General features: G+C 27.1%; 2 protein-coding genes across 2 annotated transcripts; both read left to right on the forward strand.

Annotated features, from left to right (window-relative positions):
• Nucleotides 1-627: 627 nt before the first annotated feature.
• Nucleotides 628-3,892, forward strand: LOC107627941 (uncharacterized). The gene is made up of 2 exons (XM_088506230.1): nucleotides 628-694; nucleotides 3,336-3,892. Exons 1-2 carry the CDS (start codon nucleotides 628-630, stop codon nucleotides 3,890-3,892), a joined length of 624 nt encoding a protein of 207 aa, XP_088362356.1.
• A 686-nt stretch (nucleotides 3,893-4,578) lies between these two features.
• On the forward strand, nucleotides 4,579-12,039 carry LOC107627942 (uncharacterized). The gene is made up of 4 exons (XM_016330750.1): nucleotides 4,579-4,733; nucleotides 4,831-4,976; nucleotides 7,345-7,829; nucleotides 11,875-12,039. Exons 1-4 carry the CDS (start codon nucleotides 4,579-4,581, stop codon nucleotides 12,037-12,039), a joined length of 951 nt encoding a protein of 316 aa, XP_016186236.1.
• Nucleotides 12,040-20,336: the final 8,297 nt, after the last annotated feature.

Genomic DNA, 20,336 nt, shown 5'->3' on the forward strand with positions numbered 1-20,336 from the left:
TAAACAGTAAATCTTCAAAAAAAAGGAGAAATAATAATACTATATAGCAGAGATCTCCTTTTAATATTCATTTTCATATACAAGTGATTATTCAGCAAGACAACAACAAATTTAAAGTTTAGTTACTAACAAATTCAACTCAGTGATAATTTTCAACAACAAAAATATTTAGTTAAGTAATTATTTGAGCAAGACAGCAACAAATTCAAGGTTCACTAATGATAATTAGTAAAAAAATTCATCTTAGTGATGATTTTAAGCAACAAAAAAAACTAGTTCAGTGATAATTTTAACAACAAATTATTCAAGATTCACTGGTGATAATTAGTAACAAATTCATGTTAATGATAATTTTCAGCAAAACAAAAAAAAACATCATTAATATTTCCAGCAACAAATTGCAGCAACAAAGATGAATTACAACAACAAAACTGAAAAAGAAAGAACAGAAAAATTTATTGGAACTCACCAAATTGAGGACCAGCTTCTGGTTGCACGAAGGGAGCTGATGGCGAGACTCAAAGCAAGAAGACGAAAATGACGACCAGCCTCGGGAATGGCTGCTTCTGCCGCCGGCGACGACGAGCGCAAAAAGGCGTGTGATTGAGTGCGAGACAGTGACGAGACATGGAGCGACAACAACGATCAATTCCGAGACCTGCTTCTGCCATCGGCGACAACGAGCTTAGGAAAGGTGTGCGAATGAGACTACGTGTGAGACGATGACCACTGGCGACGCAGAGAGCGACGACGACTTTGAGTGCGAGACTAGAGACGAGAGAAGGAGAGAGCTTGAGATTGCGAGAGCTAGCGAGTAAGAGATGAGAGAGCTCGAGCTTTAATGAAGAAAGGGAGAGGAAGCTAAGGAGACGTTGAGGGCTAGGATTTTTTTTTTTTTGTTGTCAGATTGAGAGATTAGTGAGAGGTTGGACTAAGATAGACTTGGGGGTAGAGTATTTTTTTGTCCGAGATCTAATTGCATTTTTTAATTTTTAAGAATTTAAATGTCTACAAAATAAAAAATTAGGAATATATTTGTCTTTTTCTAAAGAATTTAAGTATGATTCGATTCAGATTATATAAATCAATTGAATCGAATTGGATCTGATAATTATAATATGAACAATTGAGTTTATTGTTGTTAATATAATAAACCAATTTTATTTTAATTTTTTAAAAAATAAATTATTAATTGATTTAATAAATATGTTTATTAACAACCTGACAGGTAAACAACTTTAAAAAAAATATTTTATGTATCTTTATCAGAATGGTTGCCAAAAATATTTAGGAAAAGTCTAAGGGGCCAACAATTTTGTTAAATTCTAGCCAGCATGTAACCAACAAAAAAAAGTGAGTCATTGAATGAAATCTCACACCAATCTCACACCATTAAAATCATCATTAATGACTATTTGATAGTTACAAATCACAAAAGTTGATGGCCCATAGCATTTCTCAAATATTTATTCCAGGCATGTGGTTAGTAGTGTTCACTACTTTGGCTTAGTCCACTGGAAATTGTTAAACAAAGGAGGTTTGAGAAAATCAACGGGAGAGATTTGAGGAGACGATATTCCACATCAGCCACCAGAATAGTTATATATATAGTGCTTCAAACAATACAGTGCCAACCTCGAAATGGAAGGCAAGTAATGCAAAAAAAAAAATTTGCAATGTTTTCTTCTCTTTTTTATTAACATTCCCTTATGCTAACTAATTTCAACCACAGAGAAGATGGAGTTACCGGAGTATGTTGATGACAAAGAAGGAAGGATCGAAAGAACTATGAGGGAACATGTGACGTTCACTTGGACAATCATCAACTTCTCAAAATTGAATTGCGAAAAGTTGTACTCCCAGACATTCTTGGTTGACAACACTCCATGGTATACTTATACATATCTATGAGAAGCGTTTTAAATATTTCAGAAATTATGACGTTTCAGTGGTTTTAGTCATTGATTTCAATTATATATATTTTATTATATTAAACGTATATTAAAATCAGTTATTAATATAGAATATACATTAAAATATAAAATATATATTAAAAATATATTAAACTACACACGTATTTAATTATTAGTTCAATTCTTTTAGTCTAACTATTTAAAAATATATTTTTAGTAGTCCACACTTTTAAATAATATTTTGTCAAAAATAATAATTTTTACTAATTCTCTAATATTTCTGTTTTTGATATATATTCAATGACTAAAACCACTGGAACTAAAAACTTAAAAATTTGTAGCTTATATGTATGTCTATATGTTTGGATAATCTGTTTGATTTGATTTTAGGCGAATTCTTCTGTATCCACGAGGACAAGGGTTCATGACAAAACGCTTAACAATGTACATGTGTGTTGGGGACAGTCATAGTTTATCTGGTGGTTGCTACACTAATCCTACTAACTTCCGAATTACTATACTTAATCATCACGAGCAAAGCTTGGACTCCCATAGTTTTGGTACTTTCTATGTACACTCTCAATAATATCAAATTGAAAACATTTATATTATAATTTTTAATACTATAGTATAAAATATATTTTTTAACATTTATTAATTATTTTTAAAAATAATAAAATTGTGAAAGAATAATTTTTTTTTATATGTTGTTGTTTTATCATATGGAAGAATAATGTTACTTATTTATTGTATGTTGTTGTTTTATTATATAAAAGAACAATACTACTTATTTATATTAATTACTAAATTGATTTTAAATTTTAAAATAAAATAAAAAAAAACTAGAATCTCTAGATGATTCTGTTAGAAAAAGATAAGTATAACTAACTTAAAAAATGATAAATATAATAAATTTTTTTTAAAAGAAAAAGATGAAATAACAAATAAAAATAACATAAGAATTTAATAAAACAAAAGAAGATTCTAATATTTATGTATATATATTTTGTAACACGCAATAATAAAAATTGAGAAATATATAAATATCTAACCATTTTATTTGTACAGAAAAATCCATTACAAAATATATACTTCATCAATAATAAATCTTTAATTAATATTTTTATTTTTTTTATTTTATAATCATATAAATAATTCATCAGCTGATTTTTTGACTTAGTCCTTAATTTTCAGTAAATGAATCATATTATGAAATATGAACAACCCTAAATTATATATATATATATATATATATATATAATAAAAATATTTAATAACAAAAAGATATTAATAAAAAAATTATCCTATAATATATAAATATTAAATAAGATAAATTTAGATTGTTTTTTGTTTAACAATAATGTATATAGACATTGTAAGAACTTTATCATTTTAATTATCATATGACTTCACTTTTGGCAGAGGATTATGGGTATGGAAAATACAACCGCGAAAAACTTCCTTCCTTTCATCGCTGGCAATTCTTGACTTTATTTAACTTTCATGAAAATGGGTATCTTATGGATGATACTTGCACTATTATTGCTGAGGCTTCAGTCAAGAAGCATGGTACTGAGCACAGTCACTTGATTGCGAAGGGTATCATGTCTTCTTTAGAGTTAGTGGATTTCAGGGATCTATGCAAAGTAGAGAAAAGATTTGTTCAACTATTGGAGGAAGCGTGTTCATATCACCCTATTCTTATTGAAAATCAGAAGAAGAGGAATAGAACTAAGAAGTTCATTGAATGGTCGTTCACTGCTTTGGGAAGAGTTTTGCATTTTCTTGACACCACGAGTGTGGAGGATATGAATGATGATGCATGTAATGAGCTTCAGAATCTATGGGAGGAACTTAAGACTTTTGGATTTGATGATTTGACTTGGTTGGAGCTTCATGTTCTAGATGCATTGTCTATGAGAACCCATATGGAGGTTGATCTTCATGCAGCTAAAATGGAGAAATCGGTAAAGACATAATTTCATGATGATCTTTTTTCTTTACGTGAAGTTGATTGGTAAAAATAGTTAAATAATAATTTAGCCAAACATATCAAATTATTTAACGATTTTCAGCTATCAATTTAACATAAAAGCAAAAGTGTATACAAGATTGTGCATATGATGACCATGAGTTTTCATGATGCTCAGCGAATGGCAGCAAATGGAGGAATAATAGAAAGCGTTGTCAAAGGCCTTATAACGTGCTGCCAACCGAAAGGCAAGCAATAAATACGTCACTAGTTTTCTGATTTTCCTTTTTTAAAATAAAGAAATGATAGAGGTCAGTAACTTTTGTGATTTATAATCATCAAATAGCCATCAATGATGATTTTAATGGTGTGAGATTGGTGTGAAATTTCATCCAATGATTCACTTTTCTTTGCTGGTTACATACTGACTAGAATTTAACAAAGTTGCTGGTCCCTAGACTTTTCTTTTAAAATATTGCTGATAAGGCAATGTAAGCAAGCTTCATTTTCACAAATAATGTGAAATTGAGACGAAGAAAGTGAAAAATTCTTAAAACTTTTATGTAATATTTTAAAACTATGTTGTTAATTACTAAATCAGTTATAGAATACATATTGAAATACAAAATATACATTAAAAATAAATTAAACCGTATCCTTGCTAGCACTCCTCATGCACTTTGAACCACAGAAATGAAGATTGATGAAGAAGGAACGGTTGAAACAAAAAATGGCATTGGTGAGGAAGTGACGTACACATGGACCATTAAAAATTTCTCCTCTAAATGGAATGGGTGCAAGGATCTGAAGCTTTCCTCCAATGAATTCTCAGTTGGCCTTTACTCAGGGTATACTTGCAATTGAATCAACTCTTTTATATCATGCAATAATATACTAACTTTGATGTGTGGTTTTAACCCATTTTTTCTTTGGATTCCGTTTTAGGCGAATTGTTATGCAGCGAGAAAGGTGGTATCAAAAAGAATGCTTGACCATTCAAATGTGTCGTGGGAAATATCCTTGTTACTCGCGGATACTTTCATCTACAATTTATGTACTTAATCAATTTGACAACATGAAGGAAACACGTGGTACGTACTTATTTTCCATACTATGGATTTGGAAGCTTTTATCATTATAAACGTTATATATATTAAATTAAATAAAATAATTGTGTGTTTTATCTTCTTAGTATTATATATTTTTTTATGCAGTGTCGTTTGGCTTAATTATTAATAACTAAATTCATCATGAGAGGTTATATTGATTATTTAAAAATAGACTTAATTATTTTGTCATATGTTATATCTAAAGTTGTTAAACGAGTGAATAGGTAAGGTTCGAGTCGACTCATTATGAGTGATGAGCAAAAATATAAATAAAAAAAGGAAAAGTTTGGGAGGCCAGTAATTTTCTGTTCAACTAGGTATCCTTTAAAAATAATACAACATTCAGTTTTTTATTACAATAATTAAAAAAAATTAAAACAAACGCAACTAAAAATTATGAATAGATTTACTGTTTTTTTAAAATTAAATACACATCTAAAATACAATCTAAAAAAATTGAAATTTAAATTTTAAATTTTAAATTTCTGTTTCAGATTTAATATATTTAATTATTAATATATTATAATTTAAATACATATCTAAAAATAAAATTATTCAAAATTCAAAATTTTGATTTTAAAATTATAAAATAAACCTTAAACTATCAAATTATTAATTAAACTCGTACAAAATACTCAAAGAAGCAGAGAAGTCACGTTTGCGCCATGTCGTTCATCCGTGCCACCTTCCTCTTCCGTACTCATCCTCAACGCTGCCTTCCTCCTTTTTGGCGCTCATTTACAACGCTGTCTTTTTAATGTTTAAATTTAAATTTTAGATTTATAATTTTGGATGTGTTTTAAAAATATTTTCTGTATAACTTCGTAATTTTAGATGTGTTACAATTATTTTTTAACGTTTAAATTTAGATTTTAGATTTATGATTTTGGATGTGTTTCAAAAATATTTTCTGTATAACTTCATAATTTTAGATGTGTTACAATTATTTTTTAATGTTTAAATTTAAATTTTAGATTTATGATTTTGGATGTATTTTAAAAATATTTTTTGTATAACTTAATATTTTAAATGTATTACAATTGAAAAAGAAACTACAATTGAAAATATTTTAGTTTATGTATATAATTATATTCGACCATTCATAATTGTATTATTAACATTTATATTGTATTATTAAAGTTGACTGATTTGATTTTTTTTTTACCAAAGGAGACTCGAACCCGCAACCTCTTAATTTTATTAAAGTTGATTGATTTTAGATGTGTTTTAAAAATATTTTGTATAAAATATCATACTATCAGATGTATTATAATCGAAAAATAACAACACAATTTTAAATTAATTGTTGATTATAATAATTTTGAAAACTAATAAGAATCGAAAAAAATTTAACTGATAATTTAAATAATAAATATTATATTCATTTGATCGAATAAAAAATCAAAAGCTTAATTGTATTATTAACGTTTAAATTTAAATATTTAAAGTTAGCCTGATTTTGGATGTGTTTTAAAAATATTTTGAATAACATATCATATTATCATGTGTTATAATTGATAAATAACAACAGAATTTTTATGACCATATCAACTACATCTTCTGTCTTAAATTCCAGATTTTTTTTGCTTTTTTGCTCAAACTACTTACGTAGAAAGTACTTTATTTACAACAACTTTATTAATAAAATTAAATAAGATCAACTTTGTTCCAATTAAATCAGCAGAGTGTTTTTATGTTTAAATTAAAATATAATTAAAAATGTTGAACATGATATTTCTTAACAAATTACATAAACACATGTGTGGAAAATAATGATACCTTTTTGGTTTGGGATTCACTAATGCGTGTGAATGTCCCATAGAATAAGGAATTTAAAAAACTATATCTGTTACGTGAAGTTACGAAAGTAAAGCAAAGTCACCGTAACTACCAATGAAGTGGGTGGGTTTTAAAATTTAAATTTAAATTAAAATCTAATTATAGATATGTATCTATAAAATAGGAACATATTACACTAAAAAAATAATTAAATATTATTTAAATGGCTGATTAAAGGCTGATTAATATTGTACAACTAGCGGTCCCAGTAATTTTATTGAATTTTGGCCAGCATGTAACTAACAGAAAAAGGTGAGTCATTGGATGAAATCTTACACCAATCTCACATTGATGGCTATTTAATGGCTACCAATCACAAAAATTGCTGATCCCCTAGCATTGCTAAAAGATATTTTTTGTTCCTTTTCTTCCCTAATTATTCCTTATGAGTTCAATTTACAAAATTATCATATATATATATATATATATATATATATATTAACAACAATTGTATGTTTTTATGAATTTAATTATCATGGAAGTTCAATAATTTTGTATATGATTTTGCCAGGGAGTTCAATTGTGGAGTACAAATTCGAAATAGGATTAGATGAATTTTGTGACCCTAGCAAAGGGTATGTTGTGAATGATACTTGCATTGTTGTTGCCGAGGTTTTGTATAATAAACAGCTGCCCAGTAATTATCCCACTTTGCCTAAGCTGATGATCAAGTATTTTTCATTTGACATTTATCGTTCAATGACGGATTTCAAGAATTTATGCAAAACAGAAAAACTTTCTGTTCCACAATTGGAGGAGCTATTTAAGCAACTATTTGTAACATGGCGTGATGGTATCAAACATCTTGAGAAGAGTAAGAGAAGTCAAAAGTATATTGAATGGTCGATGCATGCTTTGTATAGAGTTTCGGATTTTCTTGAGAGTCACAGTGTGAAGGATATGAATGATGATGCATGTAAGGAGCTTCAGATTTTATTGGAGGAACTTAAGACTTTTGGATTTGATGAGTTTAGTTGGATGAACTTTGATCTATCGGCAGAGCTTGAAACAAAATTTTGGAGGGGTCATAAATTTATTATAAGAATTGAAGGTCTAACTCATTTTTCGATGAAAATTTTTGAATTTTTGAATGTTGTATCTCATTTTTTTTTGTGATTTATTAGAGTGCAAGAACTATTTATAAGTGTTGATATTGTAGAAGTTATATGTTCACTTTTTTTAATATTAGTCTTCCTCTAAAAAAATACATCAATTCTTTGATTTTTCATCGTGTTAAGAGGATCAATGAGAGTCTAGTGGTGCATTTTTTAAGTATTCCTTATGTTTTTTAAATATTTATAAAGTATTTAATTTTGGATTTAATATTAAAGACAATGTGTGTTAGATTTTTCAACAAAATTATGTATTATTTAAGATTTAGCATGAATATTTATATGACAATTTTATATGGTATCACATTGGTCTTTTTTGTTAACAGAAACAAAATTATTTAATAATTGAATTTTTTATTGATGTTTTAAATCTTTTACGAAGTTTTTTGTCTTTTTTATTTTTTAAGATTGCGCTTATAGGTCTCAATCTTTTGCATTTTTTTTACCAATTTATTCTTAAACCTTTTAATTAAAAATAAACCTTTTGATAAAAATGCTTAATGGGATACAGTTATAAATCTCATAAAATCTTCTTAGAGAATTTTAACACAATAACTCTAAGGAATTGATGGAATTATCACCTTGACTAATCTTTGATTAAGATGTTAACAAAACTATTCAAAATAACAATAATCTACTAATCTTTAGGATTAGAAATTTAGAATTCAGTTAGATTAAAAGAAGATAATTTAAAAAAAAAATTATACTTTTTTAAGACTTAGATAATTTTATTAACCTAAATCTATCTTTTATATATACAAACTTAATTTTATTTTATTTTTATTTTTTTGTAAATAGATCTATCAACCTTCTTAACTTTTGTGGGTAAAAACGTACTTTTCTCAATTTTTGACAAACTTTTTCATTTTTTCCTACAATTTCATTTAGTGGGTGGCATAACTCATAAGAAGGAAAAAAACATCATATAGCAGATTAGCAGCACAAAACTCCTTTTTTATTCCTATTGGGCTCAAGCTTTTAGGCCCAGTCTTATTCTTCCTTGAACTTGGAAAGTGAAAACTGATAACCACATTCTACATGACCAAAAAGTATATAAAAAAAAAAACCACATTCTAAGAATCCATATTTCTTATACTAAAGGTCAGCAATATTTGCCAAAATAATCATAATCTTTTCAACCAAGTTGGATTGATCTAATGGTTAGTTTATTAGTTCATTTAAGAAAAGATCGGGGTTTGAATTCCACTTTATGCATGCAACAACTCATTGATCAACGACAAACTCTTATTGCAGCAAATTAGTCATTAGTATGCCAAGTTGACAGATATCGACATATCGTAAGAAACAAAAAAAAATGATGATCTTTTCTATTATTTTTAACAATTATTTATTTTACTTTAATGATAATAAAAATAGTCACTAATATATTTATCTATAATTAAATATTAATTATCTTATATTTTATCGCTACAAAATTTTAATAGTAGTTATAAAATTATTATAAATAAAGATTATTTAATAATAATAGAAAGTATATAATTATTATAAAAATATAAATTAAATAAAATATAAAATGACTATTATGTTATTGTCATTAAATATTTTTTATTAAATTTTTAAAAAGTTTTTTTTTGTGGTAAATTAAGAATATTTTCTATTTTATATTATTACTTTACGAACCACTACTACGCTAATAAAATTCAGCATTAGTCGCTTTTATTATTTTACTGTATTTTCATGTCGTGGGGACAAAGGAAACAATTGACTCTTTTGCTACGCATTTTAATTTAATTGTTTTTATCATTAATTATATACATGATATATGAATATGATGCCGAATTATTGCTGATATATCTCTTTCTTGGAGAGCACACCATTTTCGTATATGATATTTCTTCTTCTTCTTCTCGTGTGTGGACCTTTGCATTAAAAATTAAAATATGGATGAAATTTAAAAAAATAAAAATAAAAATACAAGCTGTGCAGGTTGACCTAACTAACTTGTGGGGTAAGTTTGAAACTTCTAAGTGTATAATATTTAATAGCCAATTATATCAACTAGTATTTAGTTGAATATTCAGTTTTTAATAACATGTATGTGGAGGAAAAGATTTTGTGACCTAATGTATGTTTCTCTTTTGAAAAAAAAAAAGTAAAATAGAATTATTATTTTTTTGGGTTGAACTGGTCATTATTTATTTATTTAATATATTTCTAATTTTAATTTCTTAGGCACGCACTTTGAGTTTGAGGGGGAAAAATGAAAGTGATTGGTGGAGAAAAACTATAAGTCACATGACGTGCATGCATGTATAATAATATTCATGTTTGATTTGACTCCATGATTATATCTATCTCCAATTTCATTTTTCTATATATTTTCGGTTACAATAACATCATGCTATCAATTATAAACATTTTTCTAGATATGGTTAAGTGAACGGATCTCATATTTCTCTTAATCAGGCATTGAGAAAAATTAATGCTCAATATATAGTGAATTATAAATTATGAGATCATTATTATTACCATAACTTAATGGTTATGTTCAACTTATATAGTAGCAACATATAATTAAATATTAATATTAATATACATCTACTACTTACTTTATAATGGAATTATATTTAACTTAATTTCAACAATAATAAATTTAGAGAATATATACATATAATATATCATCAGCTGCTTATTTCAAACGAAGAGTTATACATAAACTTATGGGTTGAGGAAATTTTTCTTAAATATATAAGTTAATAAATCAATATTCCTAAAAACAAATTAAAATAACATTAAATACCAGACCATTTTTTTTGGGAGGAGAGAAAATTGGGTATTGGCTGATTATGCTCAAAATTGGATAAATTTTATCCTGTTATACTTTTTTTAGTTTATTTAAGAATTTTTTTAATATTGATTTTTTAATTTATTTAGAAGATTCCTACATATATATATATATATATATATATATATATATATATATATATATATATATATATGGACTGAAATGCAATAATGCAAATATAAATTAATTCAATTATTATTACCCCTAGAGAACTTAATATATACATATATATAGACATAGTAATATCTTGATATATTAAATTTTTAATGTATGAATAAAAAGTAAGAATAATGATAATCAATTTAAAAAGAGAATAAGCTAAGTACTGGTTAACCCTTCTTATAATTAGTAGTAACTAGTAAGTACTAATAAGTAGTGATTAACCAGTTGTCCATGCATATTGGTATTTTCGTTAAAGTGATAATTAAAAATTAAATGATGCGATGTTCAAATATTAATGGTGTGGAAGCATTCAATATATGCAATTATATGCAATCACATGGATTAATGTTCTTCCAAGATTGTCACTATCATTATTATTGTACTTAGACAGACACGTGAAAATTATAAAGATATCATTTCTAGTTCGAGGAAAATAGCAATGGGGAATATTATTATGACTAGTTTTGATTAGTATTATTTGATTACTAATAAACAGAGGACATCATGCTGACATCATGCATGACGAAAATTCAAATGTACATAATGGATAATACCCTTAAATTCAATTTAATTATAATAATATGTTAATGTAAAATAATTTTATATATGTATTTATGTATATATAATTATATTATTAAAAATAATTATTTTTAATATTAACCGTGTGAATGATAATTAAAAAAATAAATATGATTGAATAGATATATAAAATATTTTACATTGTTAATATACTAAAATTAAAATTTTTAATTTAATTTGTCATGATTTGAATGTATAAAAATTTAAAAAATATTTTTAAAATTAAAAGTTAACTTATTTAAATTACTTTTTAATATTCGTTAGTATTCAATACCTAATAAAAATAATTTAGATAATTTATTTTTAGGTTCAAGAATTTGAATATGGTTTGGAACGTGGTGTTTTGGTAAAAAAATGGAGGAAAATTGTGTATTATCTCTAGGTGGATATCTCTGATGCAAGGTCAACACGCAGTGGACGTGTTACCTGCTACACGTGGAGGCGTGAAGATGACGTGGCAATATGTGGTTGGACGGAGCAAGAATCACATGGGAGGCGTGATGACTCAGCATGCCGGGGGCGTGATGACATGGCTAAAGACAATTAGCTGGCTTGGGCAGCACGTGGGAAGCGTGTTGCCTCAGCACGCGGGGGCGTGCTGACACGTGGCAAGACGTGATTGGCTGAGGCAATCAGCACGTGGGGGGCGTGGTGAAAGCTCCCCTCTATATAAGGCAGTGTTTGGCTCCATTTTCATTTTGAGTAAGAGTGTGTGAGTGTTTTTTGAGTGTGTTTATAGTGTAATGGAGGGTACCGTAAACTTGATGGTGTATCGCAACGGTGAGATAATACATAATACTCATGGGGAGTGAGGTTTGTGTGCCGGAATCCGTTTTCGTTTGTGGTTTCATGCACCATGACGTTAATGGAGCTTCAGAACGGTCCCTGTCAAAGCATGAAGAACGGTACATTAATGAGAGTGAGCAGAATTCTGTACCGAAATCCAGTTGTAGTTTTTGGTGGTCTAATACAGTTTGATACCATGCCAATCACAGACGAAGTGAGTATGTAGAATATGTTTCAAATTCACCGGCAGACTCAGATGCGACATTCATAGATTGAGCTGTACATTGAGTTTGAAACCGTAGAGGCGGAAGGGATTCAAAATGATTTAGAGGTGGCGGATGATAGAGCTGCAGTGTACGAGGGAATGAATAGTGACAACGAAGAGGACTTCGAAGCCACTTATGAAGCTGGCGACGAAGACAATGATGGTGATGTGAGAGTTGAGACAGTAGCGAAGAATGTAGTGGTTCATCCCTCGATCAGTCAACCGATGAACTGGAGCGGCCGACCCACCTGCCTCTGCCGGAGGAGCCAACCCACCTGCCTCTGCCGGAGGGCCCGACCACTTGCCTCTGCTGGAGCGGATGCACCAGGGTTGTACTCGTCAACAACTGTGTATGTTCGCTGAAGGAATCTACTATCACACGACGCACCCGCTGACGTGTGGTCGGAAGCAGGACCCCGCAAACCATGGCTCGTACCGACTGATGCCCCATGTGGATCAGTCGACCCTAACGGTGAATGCATAGCACAAAAATCTAACTAACCACCCAAATTAGCGTTGGTTTAATTCTGTTATTGCTGATTTTCGTGACCGCCAACGGAAAAGTCAAACCAATCATGACCAGTTGGAATCGTCAGTATGAGTTGATGCAACTGGCTGGACTGACCCGGATGACTGTGCATATACACTTATTTTTAAATATATATAAATGAATGACCGAGCCATTTTTTTTTCGTGCGTCAAAAATATATATTTTTCTAATATTTAATAACAATGCATATTTTCTAATATTTATTTATTTATTATTTTAACACGTATATATAAAATTTTGAATATGTGCAACATACATATTTATTTATTTACAGAATATATATTTATTTTACTATAATATTTTTATATTTTATTGTAGAAAAAATATATTTTATTATAGAATTTTTATTATATTATATAATATACATTTTATTATAATATTTTTATAACATAAAATTAATCTAAAATTAACAAAAAAATTATATTCTAATATGTTAAATAACAAAAAATAACAGAAATTTAAACACACAATAAAAATATAATTTACCAACTTACATGAATTGGATGATCCAAATAATTTATAATATATTCTTCTGGAACACAATAATTACGAACCATTTTTTAAAATAAATATAAAGTAATATTTTTTTTCTCCTTTTCCTCTTTGTTGATCAGCAATCCCCTTATGATAACACACTACTTCTGCAACTCTTCTACTCTCCCTAACACGGTAACACACTACTTCTTCTGCATATCTAAATGAGGGTATGGGAGGCTCTTTATATAGAGTCACTACTCTCTCTAACGCTTGTTGTTTACCGAGGTGGAAGGCTGTCCCCTGCATGGAGGCAGCAGTCAACACGCCCGCCCGTGGTGCAGGCCACATTGAAACTCTGCGACGCCAGTTCCACCACGCCTCCTGCATGGTGCCAGATTCCTGCATGCGCACCGCGTCACCACGTCTTGGGCGTGTTGCTTGAGTCTTGACATGTGGCTGAAGAGCAGGGACACCACGCCCTCTGCGTGTTGACTGCTACCTCCACTGCTTGGTAAATTACCCCACTCTTCAATAACCTGCCAAAACACCAACCACCTTTCGATAACAAAAATAATTTCTATCATTTTTATTTATTAAATTATTATTTGTTGTTATAATAATATTTTTAAAAAATTAAAAAGAAACCGAAAAAAGGCGCTACTTCAGAAACTACTCTATATATATATATATATATATATATATATATATAGAGTATAGTACTCTATAAATAATTAAGTGCAGTGAATTCCACTTTTGATGATTTTGGTATAAGTTATTTTTACCTTTTTAATGTTTAATGCTAAAATTGAAATGAGATTTTAATTAGCAAAATAGTATGTTTTTGAATTGTAGAAATTGGTGTCAAATTTTTAGTTATAACTACTTTTATTTTCTTCTTTAATTAAATTGTTAGTTGTTCGGGACTTGATGAGATCCCACCAAATAACACTTTAAAATTTAAGGTGAGGCCAAAATCCTAAAATAGCTAATCATAATTCTCCTTTATATTCAGAGAACGGTAATGTTTTTGATAAAGACAATAAAAAAAAGAGCAATGCTAAGAACAAAAGGATATTAGCCAAAAATCAGCCAAAATATTTTTGGTGAATTCAAAATTTATACGAATTAATATATATGGATGTTTCTTCTGCTAAGTATCATAATATTTTTTTTTCATACTAAATGGATGTTCTTTTATATATTTTTCGTATTTTTTTGTATTGCAAATGTGAATGTCTTTATTTCTTTAAAAATTTTATTTTTTTTAAATTTTATAGATATTTAATTATTTTTGCTAAAATATAATTGGATGTTTCTTTTGTTAAGTATTAGGATGTTTCTTTTTTCATATTAAATGAATGTTTTTTTTTTATAATTCTATAATTGTGTAGTTTGCAGTCTCTTTAATCATCAAAACAGCACCTAATATCGCAAAACGCAGAGAGCAACATCTGCAACAAAAAAAACATAAAATAAAATTTTTTTTTTATTATTTTCACTTTTTTTATAAAAATAAAAAATAAAAAACACTAAAAATAAAAAAGCAAAAGCTGCGATGGTTGGGCTATAGCTGTTCATGGCGGCGCCCGCGACATCTTCCGTTCACTGCCACATGACCGCCGCCAGCCCTGTGAAGAAGCCCTCCACCACTGCCTTCAAATTGGCATCAAAGCTCTTGAATCCAATTCGCCTCCTTTGGACGTGGTTGAGCTCGTGGTACAGTAATAACTTCAACGGTATTTGTCTTCACTTTCATCAAAGATCCTGTGATCTCATGCTTTTACTCTTTTGTATAGGTTCGTGAACGGGAGTCCGCACTTCAATGCTGGTAGGGGTTCTGTGTTGAGGGCGTCACGGAGAGCATAGAAGTCGCCGGCGCTTCCAGCAGCATTGGCAAGAGAGAGATTTGTGTGATTGTTGGAGATGAGTAGGTTAACGTGAGAGAAAATAGGAAAGTTTTTATAGGTTTTAATTAGGTTTACCTAATTAATTTTAAATTTTTTAAATTTTAAATTTAAAAAATTTAAAATTAATTATTAATATAAATTAATGTGGTTTTGTTTAGTTTTTGGCTGATCTCCTTTTGGTTCTATATACTTTTCCTAAAAAAAATAGTTCAAACAGTAAAATTTTATTTTATTTAATATTTATTAAGTGATAATTAATAAATATTAAATACGATAACTTTAAACTGTTTATTTTTTATATTATTCAACTAAATTATCTTATCAAGTCGTTTTATAGAATTAATAATTTTTTATTTTAAATATTTTTAGTCTAACTTAAATTGTTTTCTTTTATCATACAAAATACTATATATATTATTATTATTTATCCTAAATGTTGGATGGAGAAGAATCACTTTTTTTTACTCATATATATATATATATATATATTCTTTTTTTACTAATTTATGTTTCTACTCCTTCTCCAAATAAATTTAATATTTTACAATATAATTTTTACACAATTATTAATTATTAAAATATATTTATTTTTTATTTTTATATCATATAAAATATATATAATTATAGAAAATATTAAAATACATGTGATAAACACGTAATTAGGGGTGAACACAGGTAGCGGATACCCAATTATTAGTCTAAATTCAAACCAAATCAATTAAATTGATTTTGAAACTAACGGGTATTCGGGCATGATCCAAATCAAATCAATTGTTCTTTCTAGTAATTGGTTCAGGTAATAGTTATGAGGTGTGAAACCCGAACCAACCCGTGAATCCGATTATGTATTAATTAAATAAAAAATTTAAAATATATATGCCTTTTAATGATTTTGAGTTTTTCTCTATTGCACTCTTGTATTTAGCTTTTAATATGTTTGGTATTTAATATGTTTAGATTTTAATGTGTATAGTATTTAATATGTTTTGATTTTAATGTGTTAGTTTTAATGTGTTTTGTATTTAATATGTTTGAATTTTAATGTCTTTAGTATTTAATATATTGAGATTTTAAATAATGTGTTTAAGTTTTAATATGTTTGATGTTTAATATGTTTAGATTATTTCTATTGATTTCATATATTTATTGTATTTACAGAATTTTTAAAATAAAAAATTCATTTTTTTTATGAATTTTTATTTCATCGGATACCTAATTATCCAAACTGAACCCGCTCATTTTTAATCGATTTGGTTTCTTTTAAATATATACACAAAAAAATATAAATTCAAATCAAACTGAACTAATTATAATTTATTTAGTTTGGTTCTAATTTTACTGTAAATCCAAACCAATCTGACCGTACTTATTCCTACACGTAATGCTCAACAAAAAATGCTAATTATTATTTTCATACAGCGAATAAAGTTATGTAATACGTTAATACAAGTCTAAATTGATAAATTCAACACTAGTGTGATAACAGTAAGTCAGATAACACAAATTGTGGATACCAATTTATATATCACAATTTTATAAATTATAAGTTTTTTTTTAATTAAAAATTGAAATGATAGTAGTACTGACTAGTGACTACTGAGAAAGATACGGTTCATTATTTAGTGCACAGTTCTTAATCGAAGAAATGCGGTCTGCATCAAATATTGACTTAGCTTCACATATCACGTGCTTAAGAGTTAAGACGTATCATAACAGGGAAAAAATTGAACGGAAAAAATTGAAAAAGAAAAAAAAGAAACAGTTACTTTTTAATTTTTAATGATATTTTTTTAGACTTTTAATCTCACACGCACCTGCACAGAAACTGAATTGATCTTCAAATAATGAAGTCATTTCTATATTATGGGGAAGAAAATGAAAGGGGAATGGTGTGGTATGGAGATTACAAAAAGCATATGAATTTGTGCGCAAAAAATCATTAGCAAACAAACAGGACAATGAATATCTTTTTGAAGAATAATATATAGAGAATTTGATACGAAATAGAAAAGCTTCACATTCACATCAAAATGAAAAAGATGGAATAAATAAACCTATAGAAAGAAGACAAAGCAACCAAAGAGATAGGTTTAATTTCTTCATGTGTTGTAGAATTAAAGAAGGGTCATCATTCAACTATATTTAGGTTTGTTCTAATTTAATTTGTATTTATCCTATCTTTATAGATTCACTCTCCTTCTCTTTTGGAGATGCGTTTGGATTTTGATAACATATCATCTTTTTTGTATTATTTATTTAATTTAGCTCTACTACATTCTCGTTAATATATATGCATGAAGAAATATGTACCATGCAACTAAGGAGATTTTTTTTTTCTTTTCCAGAACTTGATTGAAGAGTGAAAATTGTGATTAAATTTTTTAAGAGAATATGCATGTATATTATATATAATATCTTTTTTGTTTCAAGAAATTAAAGAACAATTTTTATTTTTTATTGAAAAATATTCTTCACTATAACATAGCCTTGTAACTAATACCACGTTATCCTACATGTGTATAAAAAATTAATTACTAAATTAGTTATATATATATATATATTATTAAGGTATAAATAAATATACATTAAAAATGAGTTAAATTAACACACATATTTATACAATAAATATTTTTTTATGTACATATAATATATTTTTTTAAAAACAATAAGTACTATTTTTCCTTAATCAATATCTCATGATTGAATCTTCAACCTTAGATGTAAGTAATGAATATTGAAAAAAAGTTTTGTTAACTAATAAATTTTCTAAAAAATTAGTTAAAGTGTTTAATATAAAAAGTTTTTATAAAAACTCAATTACTCAAATAAAGGTATCAAATGAATGAGAGGGCAAGTTCGAGTTTACTCGTTACGAGTACCGAATCAAAATTAAAAAATAAGTTAATTCATATTTTAAACGAGTTAAGAAAATGCCAATCTGATTCGACTCATTCGAATTAACGAATTAGATGAATCAATTTATTTGACTCATTTTTTTAATTTTTTTTAAATCTTCATAATTTTAGTTATTTTTAATTTGATATCCATCCAAATAAAAATTATATAAATAAAAATCAAAATGATTATACATTCATATATTTTATATTATATTAAATTATTTAAAGTCTAAAAACTTAGTTAATAAAAAAGATATTTTGTATTCCAAAAGAGATTTTATATATTCAAAAAAAAAAAAAAAAACGAGAGCTAGATGACGAGCTAACCCGTGCTCGCTATATCCGAATCCATTTAACTCACGAGTTATATAGGTCGAGTTAACTCGTTTATATAAATAGTTGTGATTTTACTTATTCGACTTTTCCATTTTTACCAGTGATTTGAGTTGATTGACCATTCACAACCCATTTTGATAACTTTAAAAAGTAATTGAAATTTTTATCTATTTATAATATATTTGCAAAAAGGTTTAAAAATTTCAACTAGTGATAACCTTAAACAATTGCCTAAAAACACTACTTGTTAGCAAAATCTTTTAAAAAAAATTATAACTCCTATAAAATATTGAATGTTCAAGAAATAAATTACATAAGAGAAAGGAAAATAACAACACTATATGGATAGATAGTATAAGAATAATGTCCTTTTTAGAAAAAAAAAAAACCTTATTAGGTATAAATAACCTTATTACATATATCATACATAATAAGATACAATAATATTATTTGATCTATATTGTTAGCTCACTGAATAGAATAACCTTATGTTATTATTGTTCTTTTAACAAGATTCTTAAAGACAATTATTAATATAAGATTTTTTAATATTTTTTAAATATCATATATGACCTTTTTCAATTTTTTGTATGTGTGAATATTTTATTAATAGTAGATCAAATATCTTGTAAGATAATTTTTGATAATATTTCTTACTTTGGAATGTATTCAAAGAAATAATACAAATTATATCATGTGTGGTTTCACATAGTATTTTTAATATGTATTATATATACAAATAATTAATTTTAATGTATATATATATAATTTGATAATATATAATTTCTATATTTAAGAATAATAATGAATATATATAATAAACCAGTAAAAATAAAAAAAGACACACGTGATATTGTACACCAATAACTGTTTCTACATTTCCATATAAAAATAAAGAGCCATAATTAAATATATCCGTATAAAATAATTACAATTGAATTCATTTTGATAATTTTGAAAAAGTAGATTATATATTATCTATCTTACTAAGAAATATATAGTCCGGATCTTCATCACGGTTCAGGATAGGTTCCACTAAATTGAGTGAAAAAATTTTAAGTATATCGGTATATCAGTGTTTTAATAAATTTTAATCGTTTATTTTAATTATATATTATATATATTTTTTTTATAATTTAAACTAACGATTAAAAATTATTAAAATATTAATATATCGATACATTTAAAATTTTTTTAAATTGATTATTAGAGAGTACAAACCTTAACTTTTATGCTTTTTTATCCATTAATTATTATAAATTTAGAACTTGAAGAGACAATCAAGCTGCTATATATAGATAGAGATAAAAATAACAGACCACAGATATTTTATGTTCATAGTTTTCCAAATAAAAAATCATACTACTACTACTACCTAGTCACATTCTGATTGGCTTATTTGGAATGTAATTATTGAAAAGCAGATTCCCTCATAGAAGAAGATGCAAGTTGTTTACAGTTCATCAATCAATTTTTTAATGCATGCAAAGATAAGCACGATATATTAATTAGTTATTAATATTACTTGTTACTGTTATTTAGATTCCTGAAAGTAGTTGAAATACATTCCGTGCGTGTAAATTATTAAAAAATATTGGGTATATTATTATGAATGAATAAAATGAC

The sequence above is a fragment of the Arachis ipaensis genome, chromosome B2, assembly GCF_059453495.1.
Source record: "Arachis ipaensis isolate K30076 ecotype BB chromosome B2, ASM5945349v1, whole genome shotgun sequence".
NCBI classification, from domain to species: domain Eukaryota; kingdom Viridiplantae; phylum Streptophyta; class Magnoliopsida; order Fabales; family Fabaceae; genus Arachis; species Arachis ipaensis.

Coding starts and splice junctions, on each gene's coding strand:
- LOC107627942 (XM_016330750.1), top strand. CDS start 4,579: ATGAAGATTGATGAAGAAGGAACGGTTGAAACAAAAAATGGCATTGGT. Junction 4,734..4,830: donor TCAGTTGGCCTTTACTCAGG/GTATACTTGCAA, acceptor ATTCCGTTTTAG/GCGAATTGTTATGCAGCGAG. Junction 7,830..11,874: donor GGATGAACTTTGATCTATCG/GCAGAGCTTGAA, acceptor TATTATCTCTAG/GTGGATATCTCTGATGCAAG.
- LOC107627941 (XM_088506230.1), top strand. CDS start 628: ATGGAGCGACAACAACGATCAATTCCGAGACCTGCTTCTGCCATCGGC. Junction 695..3,335: donor CGACAACGAGCTTAGGAAAG/GTGTGCGAATGA, acceptor CACTTTTGGCAG/AGGATTATGGGTATGGAAAA.